The following is a 19,646-nucleotide window of genomic DNA, read 5'->3' as shown; positions in this document are numbered from 1 at the left end:
TAAAACCAGTTTTTCAAAAGCTTTGTTAAATTCCCAACAAAAGAGAAGTCATTCCAAGGGCTTCACAGGATGAAACAAGATAGAAGGGGAAAAAAGATATAACAATGTTTTATTATCATCTCTTTTCATCTTTAGAGCCAGTGAAACTACCACTCTTAGATTCTTGAATCAAAGCCTGGAAAGGTTTATTGAATAGTTAGAACTGGAGTCAAAGAGAACAAAGATAGGGAAAGTGACCAGATTAGAACAAGTCCACATAGAAGAGATCCATATAAATGTACTATGATTGTGAAGGCAATGAGGGATTACCTCACAAGGCATGCCAAGGAAAGAAAGATAAAGTCATGGAAGGAGGGGAAACATATGCCTCCTTGAAAGCAAATACAAAAGCAAATGCCTTTGTATTTCTAGCACCTAAAACAATTCCTGGCAAATATTTAGTATTTAATAAATGCTTTTCAATTACTTTATTGATTGATGCTCCCAACACTGAAGAGAATATATTATCAAAAGTGGTGATTTCAGACGCAAGACCTATGTCCAAAGGTTCCTTCTGATGAAAATGACTACATTGTAGAACATGTCCTGACCTTTGTTCATAGGGTCAGTTTCCTTCCCAATGATTCCCTACGGCAATGAAATTACATTTCCACTTACTATCCCTCCCATACCAAACCTTTAACATATATATAATATATGTGTGTGTATGTATCTATACGTGTATATATATATACACACACATATGTACACATACATGTATGCACACATACATACATATATACCTCATATATACACATATATATGTGTGTATACAGTTGTAAATATAACCTGCAAAATTAATAGAGTCCTTACTTAGAAATTAGAAGAAATCTAGGAAGGCCTCTAGTCTGTGTTCTTTCAATGAACACATGAGGAAACTAAGGCGAAGAGAAAGGAAATAAATGCTTTGTCTAAGGTCACACACATAGTAAATGGCAGAAATCAGATTCAGATTCAAAACTAGGTCCTCTGGCTTCAGAGTATTCTTTCCACTGTTCTGCCCCGCTTCACAAAGGTATTTATAGTCTGTCAATATGAACAATTTAACACCTGAGTTTTTAATAATACTGAGGGTCATAAATTAGGCCAGATTACTTACTATTGTTTTCTGCATATATCCTTATGATAGGCATCAATTCAAAGAGTACTTTTGGTTTTGATTCAATGAGTTTCACATTCCTTTTATCCCATCCAGCACCTTCTAGGTAGAGCCCATAGACATAGACACCCTCAGCTGGAGGAGCAGAAATATCATCTTTCATCCATTTGGTAACTTCATTGCAAAGTACCATACTGTCCAATGCCCATCCTTTGTTGGCTCGAGTTATTTCCTATTCAAGGAGAAAAGAAAAAAAGCAAAGACAGCACAAGTAAATTAATGAGCTAGTTTGTCAGTATAAAGATAAAAATAATTTTCTAAAAAACACATTAGAACAAGCAAAATTCTCCTAATTCCAAGGAAGTAGAGGATTACTTGACTAGATGTGTAAAACAAATCACACCTACGTACTGATTTCATGGTTTTGATTTGGGTTTTTTTTGGCATAAAATCAAAACTGGAAATAAAGAATATACATTAAAAATTAAAGGTAGCTGTTTTTAAAGGACATTATGTTAGCTTTATCTTAATGTTTTAATGCCAAGAAATTTCACCAATGTTGAGAAAATCATTCTTCAGCCTTATACCTCAAAATGATAAAGAAAGAAGAAAAGTTTATAGCAGAAAAGTATAGAATCACTGTGTTCAAATCATGGTTTTTACCTGTCTCATTGCTGTTAGAAATCCTTGAGGGTTAAAAAAACCTGTCATCCAAAAGCAGTTTGGCCGGCCATCAAAAAGCCAAGAATTAAATTGGCAATTTCTTTCTAAGAGTTCTGTAAACCAGAAACCCAGTGTACTTGAAACCCAAGATGCCTGAAAAAGAAGCACAAATATAAATGTTCAGTTAACATGAATGATCTATATATGTTCAATTAATGTCAATCAATAAGTATTTATTTAGTACTTACTGCTTGCCTGTGATGTTAATGTGATTAAAGGTCTTCCCTGCCCTTCCCATTAACAAGTTTTAGGTGGAGATAGTTAAGATAAACTTGATTAGGAGAAGCTTGTTTGTAGTAAGGCCCATACCTTTTGCTAATTAGGTCACTGAGGGTTGTGAAGCCCTCAGGCTCTAAAAAGGGGATATATATATATATATTCTGAGGGTAGCCATTAAGCCCTCTCTCAGAACTGCAGAAGGAGAGAGAGGATGCAGGCAAGCAGACAGCTAGGATTTGTGAGTGTTTACTGGAAGGCCCCAGCAGAGGGGAAGGTTATGAGATGACTTCACTCCCTGCTATGATATTGTGTTTTAAGTTCCTTGCTATTATGATAAAGTAGACTTACTGGTTTGGGGATATAATTGCTGCTATGTTGAATTGGAGTTATTGGTTTTGAGATTTGATCCTCTAGTGTCTGAATAAATGTTTTACTTCTTCTGCCTTCTTCTATAAGGGAGTCTCTTATATTTTGCGATACAGAACTATACAGGCATATTCATGGTCACCATTGATACTGTGACACTTGCTTTACTGATACAGTGCCAGACACTATTCTAAGTGTTGGGGATAAAAAGGAAAGGCAAAAAAGAGGCCATTTTCAAGGTAGTCTAGTATAATAGGAGAATCAACACACAAACAACCCCTTACAAATGAAATATACAAATGATAATCTTAGAGATAATCTCAGAAGAAAGAGACTACAAAACCTTCAGGTTTTGATGTATAAATGGTTACATGATGCAAAACATAATTATATTGAAAATCTATCCATTTTACTTTCAAAGTATGACATGTGGAAAGAACTGAACTTTCTTTATGACTTCTTCAATACTGTGCAAATTCTGGGATTTCATTGGCATAGGGATCCTCTCCCCAGTGTAAACTGGAATTCATTCATGCTTTAGCAGATGGTCTTCATGTGCTTCCATGGCCAACTTCCTGGTGATGAACTCACTACCCTTAGCCAGATCTCCCATGGACAACTGATATACAGCCCATTGTTAGGCCAATAGATGAAATATTTCCAGCTTTATAGGCCCAGACAAAGGTTGTGCTCTACTGGAATAGCCTTCAAGAATGAAATCTTTCCCCAATTCCTCAGTGAGGAATCCAAGTAGGGCTTACGGAATTTGCTTAGTGTAATTATGCTAGTGTTTTTCAAATTATTCAAATTTAATAATAGTATGATAGTTCACTGGTCGTCAGCATGATTATCAGACTAGTATAGTTTTCTATAAAATGACAGAATAAATATAAAGATATTCCCTATCATTAAAGTCACATTCCAGGTAAGATTATATTTGATTCATTGGCTCAATGATAAATTAATTCAATGAGTTAGTGGAATTAAGTTCAATGGAGTTTGACTACTTCTCAGAATAAAAATGAAATATACATAAATTTATATAGAATTCACATTCATTTACATTAATATCACCCTAAAATTATGACTATAGCTCAATTCAAGATGAATCAATGTTTTAAAATATTTGTTATTGTTGAGTTGTTTCAGTTGTGTCCAACTCTTCATGACCCCATTTGGCGTTTTCTTAGCAAAGATATTGGAGTAATTTTGCCATTTCCTTCTCCAGCTCATTTTACAGATAAGGAAACAAATAAGGTTAAAGTGATTTACCCAGGGTCACACAGCTAGTAAGTGTCTGAGGTCAAATTTGAATGCAGGCCTTCCTGAATTCAGGCCTAGCATTCCATCCACTATGCCACCTAGCTTCCCCATTTTAAAATATGCTCTCTGGTAAACAGGTTGTACAAGTCTTTCCTGACTTTTCATTTTTAATTAGATTAAAAACAAGTCTACATTCCCCAGGATTTTCATCTCCCTTCAAATTAATTGCCTTCTTCTTCTGATGAAGGAAGAAAATATGAAAGTTGATTTTCTTTATCACCCTTAGATCAATTATATTAATTTTCTTTAACAAAAAAGCCAATTCACTGAACTCACTTATAAACTTTAATTATTCCATTTGGCATAGAAATGTTATTATGTTTTCATTAGCACCACCTTTACAACCACTACTTTACTTCAATGATACAAGTGATCTATAATCTCAATGGCATGTGTACTCCCTCCAAATGAGTACCTCCCAACCTATCCATTCCTTTCATCCCTTTGAATCTCTTGTCCATATTATCCTTTAAAGCCTCCACAGAGGGTCTGTCTATCTAACAGTCTAAGGCTCATCTCTTGATCTCTCATCTTTGTCTGGATTTCAATGGAACATTAGGCTACCCATCAGTTAACCCTTCTTCTGCTATACAACCAGACTATCTCTTTTTAAATTAACACATCTTTTTAATGATATCCCTTCTACTACCTCCCTTCTTCCTTACTCATATGCTACAATCTATTCATACCCACTCTGTTCCTTTTTAATTTCTTGGAGACTAGAGCATCCCATCACTTGTAGTATATAGCATCACCAGAAAATCTACCGCAGAACATCAATTTCTTGAGATATTATTCAGAGTTGTCCATATCTAAGACCTCCTACCTAAAAATTATTTATACAATAAAGGGATTTTTGGATTATCTCATTTGATACATCTCAACCATTTTCCCCAACATATCGACCTTTTCCTTCATTGTTTTGAAGTCACAAGTTTTGCATTATATGCTGATTTAAACAGCATGGGCTTTTTGAGTTATTTGTAGGATATTTAACCTCCTTATCCTCTGCTACAGATGCTGGTACATACATTGAAAGTATTTACATGGTATGTTTTTTGCAAATGCTTATCAACAGCACTGCAATATCAATTATCAAATATCCCCTAAAATGATTTTTTGTTGTTGCCAATAGATTCATGATAAAATCAACTCTGCCAACTCTTTTATTTGCTTTTTTTTCAATTGGAACCCATGAGTCATCCTTCCATTTAGCTGAAATTGACTTTTTCATTCAGGTTTTATTTGTATTAAAAATGACTATTGGGGCAGAACCAAGATGGCGACAGGAAAGCAGGGACTCGCTTAAGCTCTCCCCCAAATCCCTCCAAACACCTGTAAAAAATGGTTCTGAACAAATTCTAGAGCTACAGAACCCATGAAATAACAGAAAGAAGCAAGTCTCCAGCCTAAGATGGCCTGGATGGTTGCTGGGAAGGATCTATCACACCATGCTAGAAGCAGAGTGAAGCCTAGTATGGGCCGCACCAGGACGGACCAGGAGCTGAGATCAGGCCACAGGGCCCTGAATCACTGAGCTGTGGCAGCTACCAGACTTCTTAATCCACAAACGCCAAAGACAACTTAGCAGGACAGTGGGGAAACTGCTGGATCAGAGTGAGAGGAGTGCATGGTCGGCCCCGGCCTTGGGGGAGGCAGCAGAGGTGGTGCAGCATGGCAGCTGCAGCAGCAGGAAGCTCCTGCGGCTGCTTCCAGAGGTGGGAGGAGTCAAGCCGCAGATCAGAACAGGAGTACAGGGAGCGCTTTGCTGGCACAGAGGCAGGGTTCTCTTGCTTTGCCCTGCTTGGATCTGGGTTGTGGTCCTGGTTGGCCGTTCTTTGGGGAGTTGGAGCCCTGGTGTGTCAGAGCTTGCTGTGCAGAAGCAGCTCTGAAAAAAGTAATGCAATGCCCCTGAAGCTTGGCATAAGCACCCACCATTCTGAAGGCAGTCATACCCTGACAAAAACCTCAAGGGTCAAGTAGTTGGCTGGGAACATGGCCAGGTAGCAAAAAACTCACACTATTGAATATTTTTTTGGTGACAAGAAAGATCAAAACATACAGCCAGAAGAAGTCAGTAAAGTCAAAGAGCCCACATCAAAAGCCACCAAAAAAAATACAAATTGGTCTCAGGCCATGGAAAAGCTCAAAAAGGATTTGGAAAAGCAAGTAAGAGAAATAAAGGAAAAATTGGGAAGAGAAATGAGAGCAGTACAAGAAAATCATGAAAAAACAAGTCAGTGACTTGTTAAAGGAGACCTCAAAAATACTGAAAAAAATAACACCTTAAAAAATAGACTAACACAAATGACAAAAGAGCTCCAAAAAGCCTATGAGGAGAAGAATGCCTTGAAAGGCAGAATTAGCCAAATAGAAAAGGAGGTCCAAAAGACCACTGAAGGAAATACCACCTTAAAAATTACAGTGGAGCAAGTGGAAGCTAGTGACTTTATGAGAAATCAAGAAATTATAAAACAGAACCAGAAGAATGAAAAATGGAAGACAATGTGAAATATCTCATTGGAAAAACCAATGACCTGTAAAATAGATCCAGGAGAGATAACTTAAAAATTATTGGACTACCTGAAAGCCATGATCAAAAAAAAGAGCCTAGATATCATCTTTCAAGAAATTATCAAGGAGAACTGCCCTGATATTCTAGAGCCAGAGGGTAAAATAGAAATTGAAAGAACCCACCCATCACCTCTTGAAAAAGATCCCAAGAAGAAAACTCCTAGGACTAGCAGCTTCTACATTAAGGGATCGAAGGGCTTGGAATAAGATATTCCAAAGGTCAAAGGACCTAGAATTAAAACCAAGAATCACCTACCCAGCAAAAATGAGAATAACACTCCAGGGTAAAATATGGATTTTCAATTAAATAGAGGATTTTCAAGCATTCTTGAAAAAGAAAACACCAGAGATGAAGATAAAATTTGACTTTCAAATACAAGAATCAAGAGAAGCATGAAAAGGTAAACAGGAAAGAGAAATCATAAGGGACTTAGTAAAGCTGAACTGTTTTGTTTACATTCCTACATAGAAAGATGATATTTGTAACTCATGAAACCTTTCTAAGTATAAAGGTACCTGAAGGGAATATACATAAATTTTATGTGTGTGTTTGTGTGTGTGTGTGTGTGTGTGTAGACAAAGGGCACAGAGTGAGTTGAATATGAAGGGATGATATCTAAAAATAAATAAAAAAATACAATTAAGGGGTGAGAGAGAAATACATTGGAAGAAGCAGAAAGGGAGAGATAGAATGGGGTAAATTATCTCACATAAAATTGGCAAGAAAAAGCAGATCTATTGGAAGGGAAGAGGGGGCAGGTAAAAGGAAATGAATGAATCTTGCTCTCATTCAGACTTAAGGAGGGAATAACATACACACTCAATTGTGTATCTTACCCTACAGGAAACTGGGGGGAAGAGAGAGGGTATGATAGAAGGGAGAGCAGATTGGGGAAGGAAATAATCAAAAGCAAACACTTTTGAAAAAGGGACAGGTTCAAGGGGATGAAATTGAATAAAGGGGGAGAGAATAGGATGGAGGGAAATATAGTTAGTCTTTCACAACATGGCTGTTATGGATGTGTTTTGCCTAATGAGACACGTGTAGCCTATGTTAAATTGCTTGCCTTTTCAAGGAGGATGGGTGGGGAGGAAAGAAGGGAGAAAATTTGTAACCCAAAGTTCTAAAAACAAATGCTCAAAAAAAGCTGTTTTTTACATGCAACTAGGAAATAAGATGTACAAGCAATGAGGTATAGAAATCTATCTTGCCCTACAAGAAAAGAAGGAGAAAGGGTATGGGGGGAGTGGGTGAAAGAAGGGAGGGCAGACTGGGGAAAACGGCAATAAGAATATATGTCATCTTGGGGTGGGGGAGGGTAGAAATGGGGAGAAAATTTTTGACTCAAAATCTTGTGGAAATCAATGTTGATAACTAAAAAATATGAAAGAAAGGAAGAAAGGAAGAAAGAAAGAAAAGGAAGAAAGGAAGAAAGAAAGAAAAGAAAGAAAGGAAGAAAGAAAGAAAAGAAAGAAAGAAAGAAAGAAAGAAAGAAAGAAAGAAAGAAAGAAAGAAAGAAAGAAAGAAAGAAAGATAGATTATGATTAACTTACTCCAGTCATATGTTCAGTTGATCATTGGATATATGTCACATTCAGAGTACCAGTAGCTAAGGGAATGCTTATAGAAAATCTAAAAACTCCAATTACTGCCACCCTAGCCTGACTTCCCTGCCATTTAGATATTTGTAAAATGCTTTGCAAACCAAAAGTACTATAAAATGCTAGTTTGTTGTTTGGTTTTTTTTAATTAAATGGCCAGGTTATTGGTAATGAGCATCTCAGTACCATGCTGTCTGCTATGACAATACAATTTTTCACTGAATGCAGGTCTACTTGCTCTCAATTTCATGGAACAAAATGCCCCTCGAAGGATATTCTAAGCACCAGAAATCTCTACATTCTGCTGTTCAGCTCAACATTGGGTATATTCAACACCTTCCCACCTCCCTCAGCCTCCTCTGCCCTCTAACTAGAGGGCTGGAGTGAAGGACCATGAAATTCTTTTTTTTTTTTGAGATAAAAATCCTTTAATAGCACTTAAAGCAGTAAATAATTGTCCAATATTGTTATACATCATTTTCTTCCTCTGTCATAAGTATTTGCATATTTGAACTATTAGAGGTTTGTTTCCGCAGTTATTTGAAAGTGTTGTGAAGATGCATACAGATTTGGTGTTTATTATGGTAATTACATCAAACTGTTTCTGATCAAGTACCTTTCTTGTAGTTTCTCAACTAGTTATCACATTGTTTTTAAACCATCACATGAGTTCAATATTCTATCTAATGCAAACTGATTCCCAACAGATGGTCAGAGACACATGCACACCCTCATTTAAATCTTGTACAATGCACCAGAGTAGCTCCTTCTTTCTTTTTTTTTTAATTTAATTTATTTAATATATTTACTTTTCAGCATTGATTTTCACAAGAGTTTGAATTACGAATTTTCTCCCCATTTCTACCCTCCCCCCCACTCCAAGATGGTGTATATTCTGCTTGCCCCATTCCCCAGTCAGCCTGCCCTTCTGTCACCCCACTCCCCTCCCATCTTCCTTTCCCTTTTTCTCTTGCAGGGCAAGATAAATTTCTATGTCCCATTGCCTGTGTATCTTATTCCCTCCTTGCATGCAAAATCTTTTTTTTATGTTTGTTTTTGAACGTCTGTTTTTAAAACTTTGAGTTCCACATTCTCTCACCTCTTCCCTCCCCGCCCACCCTCCCTAAGAAGGCAAGCAATTCAACATAGGACACATGCGTATCATTATGTAAAACCCTTCCACAATACTCATGTTGTGAAAGACTAACTATGTTTTGCTCCTTCCTAACCTATCCCCCTTTATTGAATTTTCCCCCTTGACCCTGTCCCTTTTCAAAAGTGTTTGTTTTTGATTACCTCCTCCCCCTGTCTGCCCTCCCTTATATCATTGCCCCTTTTTTTATCTTCTTCCTCCTTCTTTCTTGTGGGGTAAGATACCCAACTGAGTATGTATGGCATTCCTTCCTCAGGTCAAATCTGATGAGAGCAAGATTTACTCATTCCTCCTCACCTGCCCCCTCTTCCCTTCCTACAGAACCGCTTTTTCTTGCCACTTTTATGTGAGATAATTTACCCCATTTTATCTCTCCCTTTCTCCCTCTCTCAATATATTCCTCTCTTATCCCTTAATATATACATACACACACATATGTATATACATACACACACACACACACACACATATATATATATATATATATATGTATATGCATATTCCTTTCAGCTACTCTGATACTGAGGTCTCATGAATCATACACATCATCTTCCCATGTAGAAATGTAAACAAAACAGTTCAACTTTAGTAAGTCCCTTATGGTTTCTCTTTCTTGTTTACCTTTTTATGCTTCTCTGGATTCTTGTGTTTGAAAGTCAAATTTTCTATTCAGCTCTGGTCTTTTCACTGAGAAAGCTTGAAAGTCCTCTATTTAATTGAAAATCCATATTTTGCCTTGGAGCATGATACTCAGTTTTTCTGCATAGGTGATTCTTGGTTTTAATCCTAGCTCCACTGACCTCCGGAATATCGTATTCCAAGCCCTTAGATCCCTTAATGTGGAAGCTGCTAGATCCTGTGTTATCTTGATTGTTTTTCCACAATACTCAAATTATTTCTTTCTGGCTGCTTGCAGTATTTTCTCCTTGATCTGGGAGCTCTGGAATTTGGCAACAATATTCCTAGGAGATTTCTTTTTGGGATCTTTTTGAGGAGGCAATCTGTGGATTCTTTCAATTTCTATTTTACCCTCTGGCTCTAGAATATCAGGGCAGTTCTCCTTAATAATTTCTTGAAAGATGATATCTAGGCTCTTTTTTTTGATCATGGCTTTCAGGTAGTCCAATAATTTTTAAATGATCTCTCCTGGATCTATTTTCCAGGTCAGTGGTTTTTCCAATGAGATATTTCACATTGCCTTCCGCTTTTTCATTCCTTTAGTTCTGTTTTATAATTTCTTGATTTCTCATAAAGTCACTAGCTTCCACTTGCTCCAATCTCATTTTTAAGGTAATATTTTCTTCAGTGGTCTTTTGGACCTCCTTTTCCATTGGGCTAATTCTGCCTTTCAAGGCATTCTTCTCCTCATTGGCTTTTTGGAGCTCTTTTGCCATTTGAGTTAGTCTATTTTATAAGGTGTTGTTTTCTTCAATATTTTTTTCAGTATTTTTTTGGGTCTCCTTTAGCAAGTCATTGACTTGTTTTTCATGATTTTCTGGCATCCTTCTCATTTCTCTTCCCAATTTTTCCTCTACTTCTCTAACTTGCTTTTCCAAATCCTTTTTGAGCTCTTCCATGGCCTGAGACCAATTCATGTTTTTCTTGGAGGCTTTTGATGTAGGCTCTTTGACTTTGTTGACTTCTTCAGGCTGTATGTTTTGGTCTTCTTTGTCACCAAAGAAAGATTCCAAAGTCTGAGACTGAATATGAGTATGTTTTCGCTGCCTGGCCATGTTCCCAGCCAACTTACTTGACCCTTGAGTTTTTTGTCAGGGCATGACTGCTTGTAGAGTAAAGAGTACTTTGTTCCAAGCTTGAGGGGATGCACTGTTGATTTCAGAGTTATTTCTATACAGCCAACTCTGCCACACCAGCACTCCTCCTTCCCCAACAACCACCAGACTGGACCTGACTCAGATCTTAAGCTGTCTCTGCACTCCTGCTCTGATCACTTAATTCCTTCCACCAGGTGGGCCTGGGGCCAGAAGAAACTGCCACTGTAGTTCTGTAGCTGCACCACCCCCGCTGCCCCTGGGGTGGTGGCCTAACCATGAACTCTTTTCACTCTGTCCCCCGCAGCTTTTCCCACTAACCTTCTCTCTTGTCTTTGCTGTTTGTGGGTTGAGAAGTCTGGTAACTGCCACAGCTCACTGATTCAGGGTGCTAGGGCCTGTTCCACCCAGCTCCTGGTCTGGTTGGTCCTGCTGCCGCCCACGCTGGGCTCTGCTCTGCTCCACTCCCAGTTCCGTGTGCGATAGACCTCATCCAGCGACCATCCAGGCTGTCCCAGGCTGGATCCCTGCTTCCCTCTGCTATTTTGGGGGTTCTGCAGTTCTAGAATTTGTTCAGAGCCATTTTTTATAGGTTTTTGGAGGGACCTGGCAGGGAGCTCACACAAGTCCCTGCTTTCCAGCCGCCATCTTGGCTCCACCCCTAGACAATGAAATTCTACCTAAGCCTTCCTTTATAGCAGGCCTAACCTGGACTTTGCAGCTCACTCCCTTTTGCATCTTCTGTTTGGTTGATCACAACTTCATGGAACAAGATGCTCTTTGGGTCACCTCAACCTCCACTTTCCAGCTTCCTCTTTTATGTTTTCTTCCCCCATTGGATTGCAAGGTCCTTGAGTACAGAGAATGTCTTACTTTATCTTCCTTGTATCTCTGGAGGTTAGCACAGTGCCTGGCACATGGTAAGTGGTTAATAAATGTTTATTAAATAGAATTAAACAGAAATGAATATGTAAGTGAAGCTTTTCCAGCATAGCAAAATGTGATACAGCCTGAATTCTATTGACATAGCCTCTCAGAACCCTGGGTCTCTTCTGTGCCATGAGAAAGAAGGTTTCTGCTGCAGGACTTGGTGGTCACTAAGATACCACTATTCACAAATATGTATGGGATTTATAGACTTATAAGTATGCATAAATTATTGTTTTTATTTTATTACATAAAAACCAAAGTAATTGATTTTGGTATGTGTATTTCTGAGATACAGAGAATTTTAAGCAGTCTGCTTACAATTCAGAAGACTTTGAGGCTCCAATGCACAGTTATAACTTGCATTCAGTTCTTTGTCTTAAAAGTTTCAGAACCTTTATGCCATGCTATTTCAATCATCTTCCCAACAACCTTGTGGGATAGATTAAATACCTTCATAAAAATATCACGAGTTTAAAATGAATTCATTGCATCCTTACCCTTTTGGGTTAGTTAAATCAAAGAAAATGGTTTGTGAACTAGCTTGAAAGCCAATAAATTGAGATTTCTTTTTTGGGGGGGAAGACTATATAGAGATTTTCTGAGGGGAACACTTCTTAAGAGTTTTACAATCCCAAATGCAGTCCCAAAGGTGAAGAGAGTCCTAGGTAACAGCTAGGTTACAAATCTAGGAGATGGGAGGATAATGGTGCCTTTTACAGGAATAGGGAAGTTGAAAGGATAGGTAAGCTGGGTGGGGGAAGTAGAAATAGAATGATTTTGGTTTTGGACGTGTTGAGTTTGAGATGACTCTAGGATATTCAGTGTGAAATTTCCAATGGCCATGACTAACCTATCTGAATACTTCCTTAGATGAAACATTATTTATTAGAACATACCAATAGATCCCTTTCTGAAAGCTGTGTATTTCACTACTTAAGGGGACATGTGATAGCTATCTGTATTCGAACTCAATATTTATGAATTTAAAATATTTTATTTACTTCACATGATAATACCTATTACTATTCCTATATCATATTCAGTACCATCTATCCATTTCCCATGAAAAATATTAATCAATAAATAATTATATTTTTGTAAATTCAGAATCTTTAAAGAATATGATTACTTCTGCTTCCCTTGATAAAACTAAGGTGTGAAATTTTTCTAAGTATTATGTCATATATCTCCCCTTTTCCTTGCTACTACTGACAGATCCTACCTAAATGCAAAGATAAAAGCACATCTATTTCTAAGCAAAGGAGCTCTTTAAATAGCTTGGATTTAGCTTTTTACTTGCCACATGAAAAATTCATGCTACTTCATATAATGACTTCTTTTTAAGGGTACGGATATTTTATTTCATTGTTGTAAGGTATTCCCCCATTGAGAAATTCCCTCTACCAATACAGAGTGATGCAGCTTTGTGGTTTACAGTTGTAGAAAGTTGCCCAGGGCTCTAGAAGGTTAAGTAATTGTCCTGGGTCACATAGTGGGTTTGCATAGGATCTGGGAATTGAAGCTAGCTCTTTGTATTTCCTAGGCCAGCTCTATACTTTTCCATTATTTGACTAGCTATACATTTCCCCCAATAGGACAGTAGGAGAAAATTATTCATTTCAGGTTCATGCTTACTTTTCTCCAACGAGCAGGAATCCTTGCATCATACATGCAATCCAAAGCATCTCTCAGATTTTCACTCATGATGATGGTGCCATCTATTGCAAGTTTTAGTTCAGTTAAGGTGCTTCGAACCAAGCTGATTACCCGTTGCATTCGGTCTATCTCCTGTCTCAGAAAGATGTTCATAGGTTGGAATGGCCCCATCTTTTGCAACCTATCTTTTACCTGTCATGGAAAAAAATGAAAAGATACATTAAAAATTACACAACTATTAAAGGCTTTATTGATTTTGTGTCCTGTCACTCTTGGGTGGGAAAAGGGGCAGAAATTTTATAATTCAATACATAACATTTATTATTTGCACAGGAGAGATAAAGCTGACATTGATAACTAATAATATCCTTCCTTTCACTTAAAGAAAAATAAGCTGCTTCATTGCCATTAAGGCATACAAAAGTTACCCCTATATTTTTTGTAAAGAACTGAGTATTCACTCATTCAACAGGCAGCTGAGTGGAACAGTAGATAAAGTGCTGGGTCTGGAGTTAGGAAAAACTAAATTCAAATCTAGCCTCTGATAGTTGATAGCTGTGTGACCTTGGGCAAGTCACTTAACCTGTTTGGCTCAGTTTCTTCATGTATAAAAAGGAGTAATAATAACTCACCTCCCAAGGTTGTTGTAAGGATCAAATGATAGTAATAAGTGCTATATAAATGTATGTATGTATTATATATGTTAATGTATGCATACAAATGCATATACATGTGTATTCCTAGAAATATATGTACATTCATACACATGTCTATATACACATATGCAAATTATCTATAATGTTACATAATATATATATATATACACACCATAGATACATACTGATATACAATGACTCTGCTGCAAAAGCTGCATAGATGCACAGGCAATTAAGCAGATAAATTGCCTGCCTGAGACAACTGACAGCATGAAGTCAAGGGCTTACAACTAATAAAATAATTTGTCCCAAGGAATAGCCTCTGAAGATACGGTTAGAGAAATTAACCACTGATATTACTTTTTTATGTAGTCTTCATTTTCATCAAGCAAGGTTATGCTCTTTAACTACTCTAAACTTTTAGAACAAGCCTAACAAGAATGATAATAAAGGGAAGAAATGATGATGATGATGATGATGATGATGATGATGATGATGATGACCTACGTATTTCTTTCTCAAAATGGGGAAGGGAACCAGAAATATACAAATACATATGGCAAACAATCTTCTGACAAAAGTGGGACTAGTTACCATATAAATTTTGTCTGTGCTCTCTACTGAGACCACCTGTAAGTGAATAATTACTGTCACTTTTGTCAATTAGGAGAGTTTCTGCCACCTAGGCAAACCCTGTCATTGCACAATATCCATGAGAATGTCATTACATTAAAAGAAATTTTATTATCAACTTCATTATGAGGCAGTGACCCAGAGAGGTAAAAAGTGAATCAACTCACAGCTTATTGGACTGAGAAATAAAGGCTACAAAGAGTTAATGATGTAAACACACCTTCCCTAAATTAGAAAATACTTATATTTTAAATTGTGCTTTAATCCACCCAATACATTCTTAGTCTTGAACAAGCTGGTGGTTTAGATTAAGAATAAATTGCCTTCTTTAGCATAAATGACAACTTGAAATACCTTGGGAAAAGGTTCTCCATTTAGAAAAGCAATCCTAACCCATCAGTACACATTTAGCCGTTTAATTACAAACATTAGCATTCTGGTCAGGCTTTCTCAGTATTTATATTCTGAAAACATTAGGTAAATGGATTCAATAAAGCTTTTTTAAATATTAAAAAATCAAGCTAACATAAGGATGGATTTTTTTTTTGCCTGAGATCACATCCCCAACCTCTTCCCAAAACTTATTAGAACTTAGATACCATTTTTGACAGGATTTTATTTACTCACTTCAAATGGGACATAATCAGGAGGAAGCTTCTCCAACATATCGTCAGCCAGTCTTGCCACTACAGTCTCTCTGGTCTCATCTCCTCCACTGGAGCTGTCTTTAGGCTGAATGCTGAGGATAGTGTCTAACACATCCTTGGCTAGTTTGCTTTGATAGGTAATATCGGCATTGGGGTGCAATCCAAACACCTCAGGAGTGTCATAAGCTGGCAAGCCCTAGATCAGCAAAAAATTAAAATCTTAATAGTTTAATTATTTCCTCCTTGAAAAATAGAAAAAAATAGCACATCTTTTACAGTATGTATTTACTTTTAATTAATTAATTTATTTTTAGTTTTCAACATTCACTTCTACAAATTTTTGAGTTCTTCATTTTCTCCCCTTCCCTCTCCTTCCCCCTCCCCAAGATGGTATGCAATCTTATAGTATATATTTAGATAAAACTTCTTAATTATGGCAGAGTGTAAAACTCAAATCAATAATTTTCAGAAAAAATCAACAATTTACTATAAAATATTAACACTGAAATATACAATATAAAATCAATTCTAAATGGGAATTCTGGGCCAACGAATCAAATTTAGCAAAGTGTCCACATCAAATTTTCATGATGTGCTCTACCAGATAGGAGTGAGACTCCACTTCTGAAGCCTTAAGTGTGATGAAATGTCTTAGGGGACAATTAATTATGCTTTTAAGATCAACTGAAAGAAACAAATACTTTCATTTTCATACATATAGCTGAAACCATCATGCCTTACATATGTCTATTGGACAAAAGGGCCATTGATCTAGAGTTGGAAGGAAACTTGAGGTACTCTTGTCCAAATCCTGCATTTCACAGATTAGGAAAATGAGGGCCAAAGAGATTAGGTGACTTTCTCAAGATCATGAATGTAGTAAGTGTAGTATGCAAGATGTGAATCCATGCCCTCTGACTCCAAAACAAATGCTCCTTCTACAAAACCATAAAGAATGTATGGGTGTAAAAATTCCTTCTAATAATTAAAAATCAATGCTGGTAATCATTTGTATTTTGTATATTTAGATAATTATGTGAAACGAGTCTGGAAAAGAAGGTTAGAAGCAGATTCTGAAGGGCTATAAATGCAAAACTGAACAGATTGTGCTTTAACCTAGAGGGAATAAGAAGCCACTGAAGCTTCTTGATGAATGAATGAATGAATGAATGAAGCATTTATTAAGCACTTGCTATATGCAAAGCACTGTATTAAGTGCTGCTAGTACAGACAGAAAAGCAAAACAATCTCTGCTCTCCAGGAGATCACATTCTTACGGAGGATAGGGAAGAGGAAAGGGGTAGAGACATCACATAAGGTAGGTTTTAGCTGTAAGTCAGATGGTAAGGTACTGTGGTCCTTGAGAGTGCAGTAACAAAGTAGATACTAATGCCTCTTCTTTGGTATTATTTTCAATGTTAAAAACATATCCATTTTTGATGAACCATTTTACAGTGCCAAGGACTTTGGAGACAAGAACTTTCCTTTGAGCACCTTCAAATGATATGGTGCTAGCATCTGCAGGAGCAGCTGCCAGATTGCATCTCCACTGGGGTTGCTTCTCAAGATGATGGCAATGGACAATAGCCTAGAAGGACTGCTCTTCCAAAGACTGTCTCCATCAGGGTCTAAGGGGAGATGGTGGTCATGGTTTGATTTGCTAGGTACACGACGCCTTCTGTCTCTTGATAAGGAGTGTGATAGGGTCAGATGTGCTTTAAGATTTCTTTGGCAGTTATGCGGATCTTAGATTTTTAAAAATGGAAGAAGCTGTATGCAGAGACTAATTAGGAGGTTATTGCAATAGGCCAGAGGAGAAGTAATGAGTTCCTGGACTAAGATGGTGGCCAATTTGAAAATTACGTTCAAGCTGGAGAGGTAGAATCAACAATATTTGCCAAATCATTGGATATCATGGGTGAAGGAGAGGGAGTAATTGTGAATGATTAAGTGTAACTGAGAAAGAAAAAAGAGCCTGCAAATTCCAAAGATGTTAGACTTGGTGTATAGATACAGAAGATTAATTTTTCATTGGATGTTTAGAAAGCAGAGTAGGTTTACTCAGACCTTGAGCACTGAGTAGATAGTAAACTCACTCAAATAACTGAGCTATTCAATAAATTTGGAAATCCTTGCTACAATAAGTCTCCCATATGCTATGCTAAAGCTTAAGGAAGCCGATTCCAGAAGGATAAGTCTGGACAATCAACTCCGTGACCTGTTTTTTTTTTTAAATATTGGATTCTATTTAAAGAAAAAAGGTATGGTATCAGAGTCTCAGTGTATAACAGAATGATTCCTTCAAGAAGCCTTGGCTGGATGTGAACTAGATGAGAAGAGGGTGTCTCAAAGCCTCCACAGCACATACATGTATTTATGCCCTACCCAGAGTGATAACAAAATGTAATTTTGGAGAGATCTAAGGAGAGTGTCAGACACTTCCCCTTTCTCCTTTGCAGAAGTGGGAATACCCATGGGTATGAAACATAACAAATATTGCCAGGTTTTTTCAGTATATTGATTTGTTGGAGTTTTTTTTCCTCTTCTTCCTCTTCTTTTAAAACATTCTTTGTTTTAAGTTATGGCTCAATGGGACAGGAAAGGAGGAGAGATACAAGGGAAATTTTAGACAATGTAAAACAAAAGATAACAATAGCAATTTTTATGAAAGAGAAGTAAATATAGACAATATAAAATACATGGGAGTCTACCTGCCTAATATAAATCTAGGAACTATATGAACACAATTACAAAACTCTTTTCACACAAATAAAGACAGATCTAAACAAATAGAAAAATATAAATTGTTCATGGGTTTACTGAGCCAATATAATACAAATGACAATTCTACCTAAATTAATTTACTTATTCAGCACCATGCCAATCAAACTATCAAAAATCATTTTATGAGCTAGAAAAAGAATATAAAAATTCATCTGGAGGAAAGAGAAACAAATAAAAAAGGTTGAGGCTAGATACACCTCATCATTGTGACTTATAAGGTAGCTGAAGGGACGTAAGCAAAAAGTTGCCATAACCATTGTTCACCCAGGGTTTCAGTTCTACCTCTGATGTTTACTAATGATACATCTTTGGGCAAGTTTCTTAATGTCCCTGTATCTAAGTTTCCATATCTATAAAATAAGAGTTGGATTTGATAGCCTCTGAGGTTCCTTTCAGTACTAGATCTATGATCTGATTTTCCCACTTTCGTGTTAAAGGAAAGGAAAATAATTTCTCAAGGGACAAAATAAGAAAAAGCAAATGGAAGCATATAATTTGGATGGAAAGGAAGACAAGATAACATTTATGTAGAAAACAAAAAGACCAACAAATTCCTCATGTTGAGATATGTTTGATTTGTGTGTAAAATGTGGAAGGTGACAAACCTGTACATACTGCAGATAGTTCTCCACCATGCTGCATTTGGGTATACTGTATCCTTTGTAAAAGCAGAAATCTGGAGTAAACATATTTTCACTAAACCAAACCTTAGCAAAAGTGTTCAGCAATCTCTTATCATAGTCATCTGTGACTCTGCCTCCATATTGAATTTCACCTATCATGTATCGCACAGTGCTCCAGGAGACACCCTGATGAAAGAACGGAATAAATGATCATGAGAAATCTATGCTCATCATAATATAATTTCTTCTGTCTGCCATGCATTGTGTTGCTTTTTAAAAATATTTATTTAAAAAGGAATATTATGATATTTCACAGAAGTAACAAATTATTGTTCAACAGTATGTCACTCCCTCCACTCTTTCTGAACACATGCATCATATTAATTAAGGTATTACATTATCTAAGAGGGAACATATTAACTGTTGTGTATTAGACTATGCCCCTAAAACAAGAGCTGTTCAAAAGGCAAGTAGCAGGAAAGAAGGTCCTTAGTGCAAAGTTCATACTTTGGAATGCATAGGGCCAAAAATCGAAAGATAGAAGGGATTAAATTTAACTCCTTCATTTTACTGGTGAGGCAAAGAAGAATTACTGACTTTCCCAGGGTCACACAGCTAGGAAGTATCTGAAGCAGAATTTAATCCAGATCTTCCTCACTTAAAATCCATGAATCCTTCTATTTAGCTGTATTATTTTTCCTTAAAACATTAGGGCCTGTATGCCCTTGTCATCAAGGGAGGTGGCTCCAATTTACTAAACAAATTCTAAACTGTCAAAAGTTGAAATCAAAACTTCATTCCAAGGTTCATATATTTTCTTTTATATACATAATGAAAAATAAAGAAT

General features: G+C 36.8%; 1 protein-coding gene across 1 annotated transcript in view; it reads right to left on the bottom strand.

The window, feature by feature from the left end:
• Positions 1 to 19,646, bottom strand: part of DNAH5 (dynein axonemal heavy chain 5) — a 314,391-nt gene that overhangs the window by 17,004 nt on the left and 277,741 nt on the right. The window contains exons 75-79 of the mRNA XM_036745231.1: positions 18,782 to 18,985; positions 15,373 to 15,588; positions 13,436 to 13,648; positions 1,802 to 1,954; positions 1,139 to 1,370 (exon numbers count right to left, since the gene is read on the bottom strand). Coding sequence (XP_036601126.1) covers positions 1,139 to 1,370; positions 1,802 to 1,954; positions 13,436 to 13,648; positions 15,373 to 15,588; positions 18,782 to 18,985 — 1,018 coding nt within the window. The remainder of the gene's footprint in view (positions 1 to 1,138; positions 1,371 to 1,801; positions 1,955 to 13,435; positions 13,649 to 15,372; positions 15,589 to 18,781; positions 18,986 to 19,646) is intronic.

Source organism: Trichosurus vulpecula, chromosome 1 (genome assembly GCF_011100635.1).
Source record: "Trichosurus vulpecula isolate mTriVul1 chromosome 1, mTriVul1.pri, whole genome shotgun sequence".
NCBI lineage: Eukaryota > Metazoa > Chordata > Mammalia > Diprotodontia > Phalangeridae > Trichosurus > Trichosurus vulpecula.
Note: the sequence above shows the minus strand (reverse complement) of the source record. Positions and strands in the feature narration are given on the sequence as shown.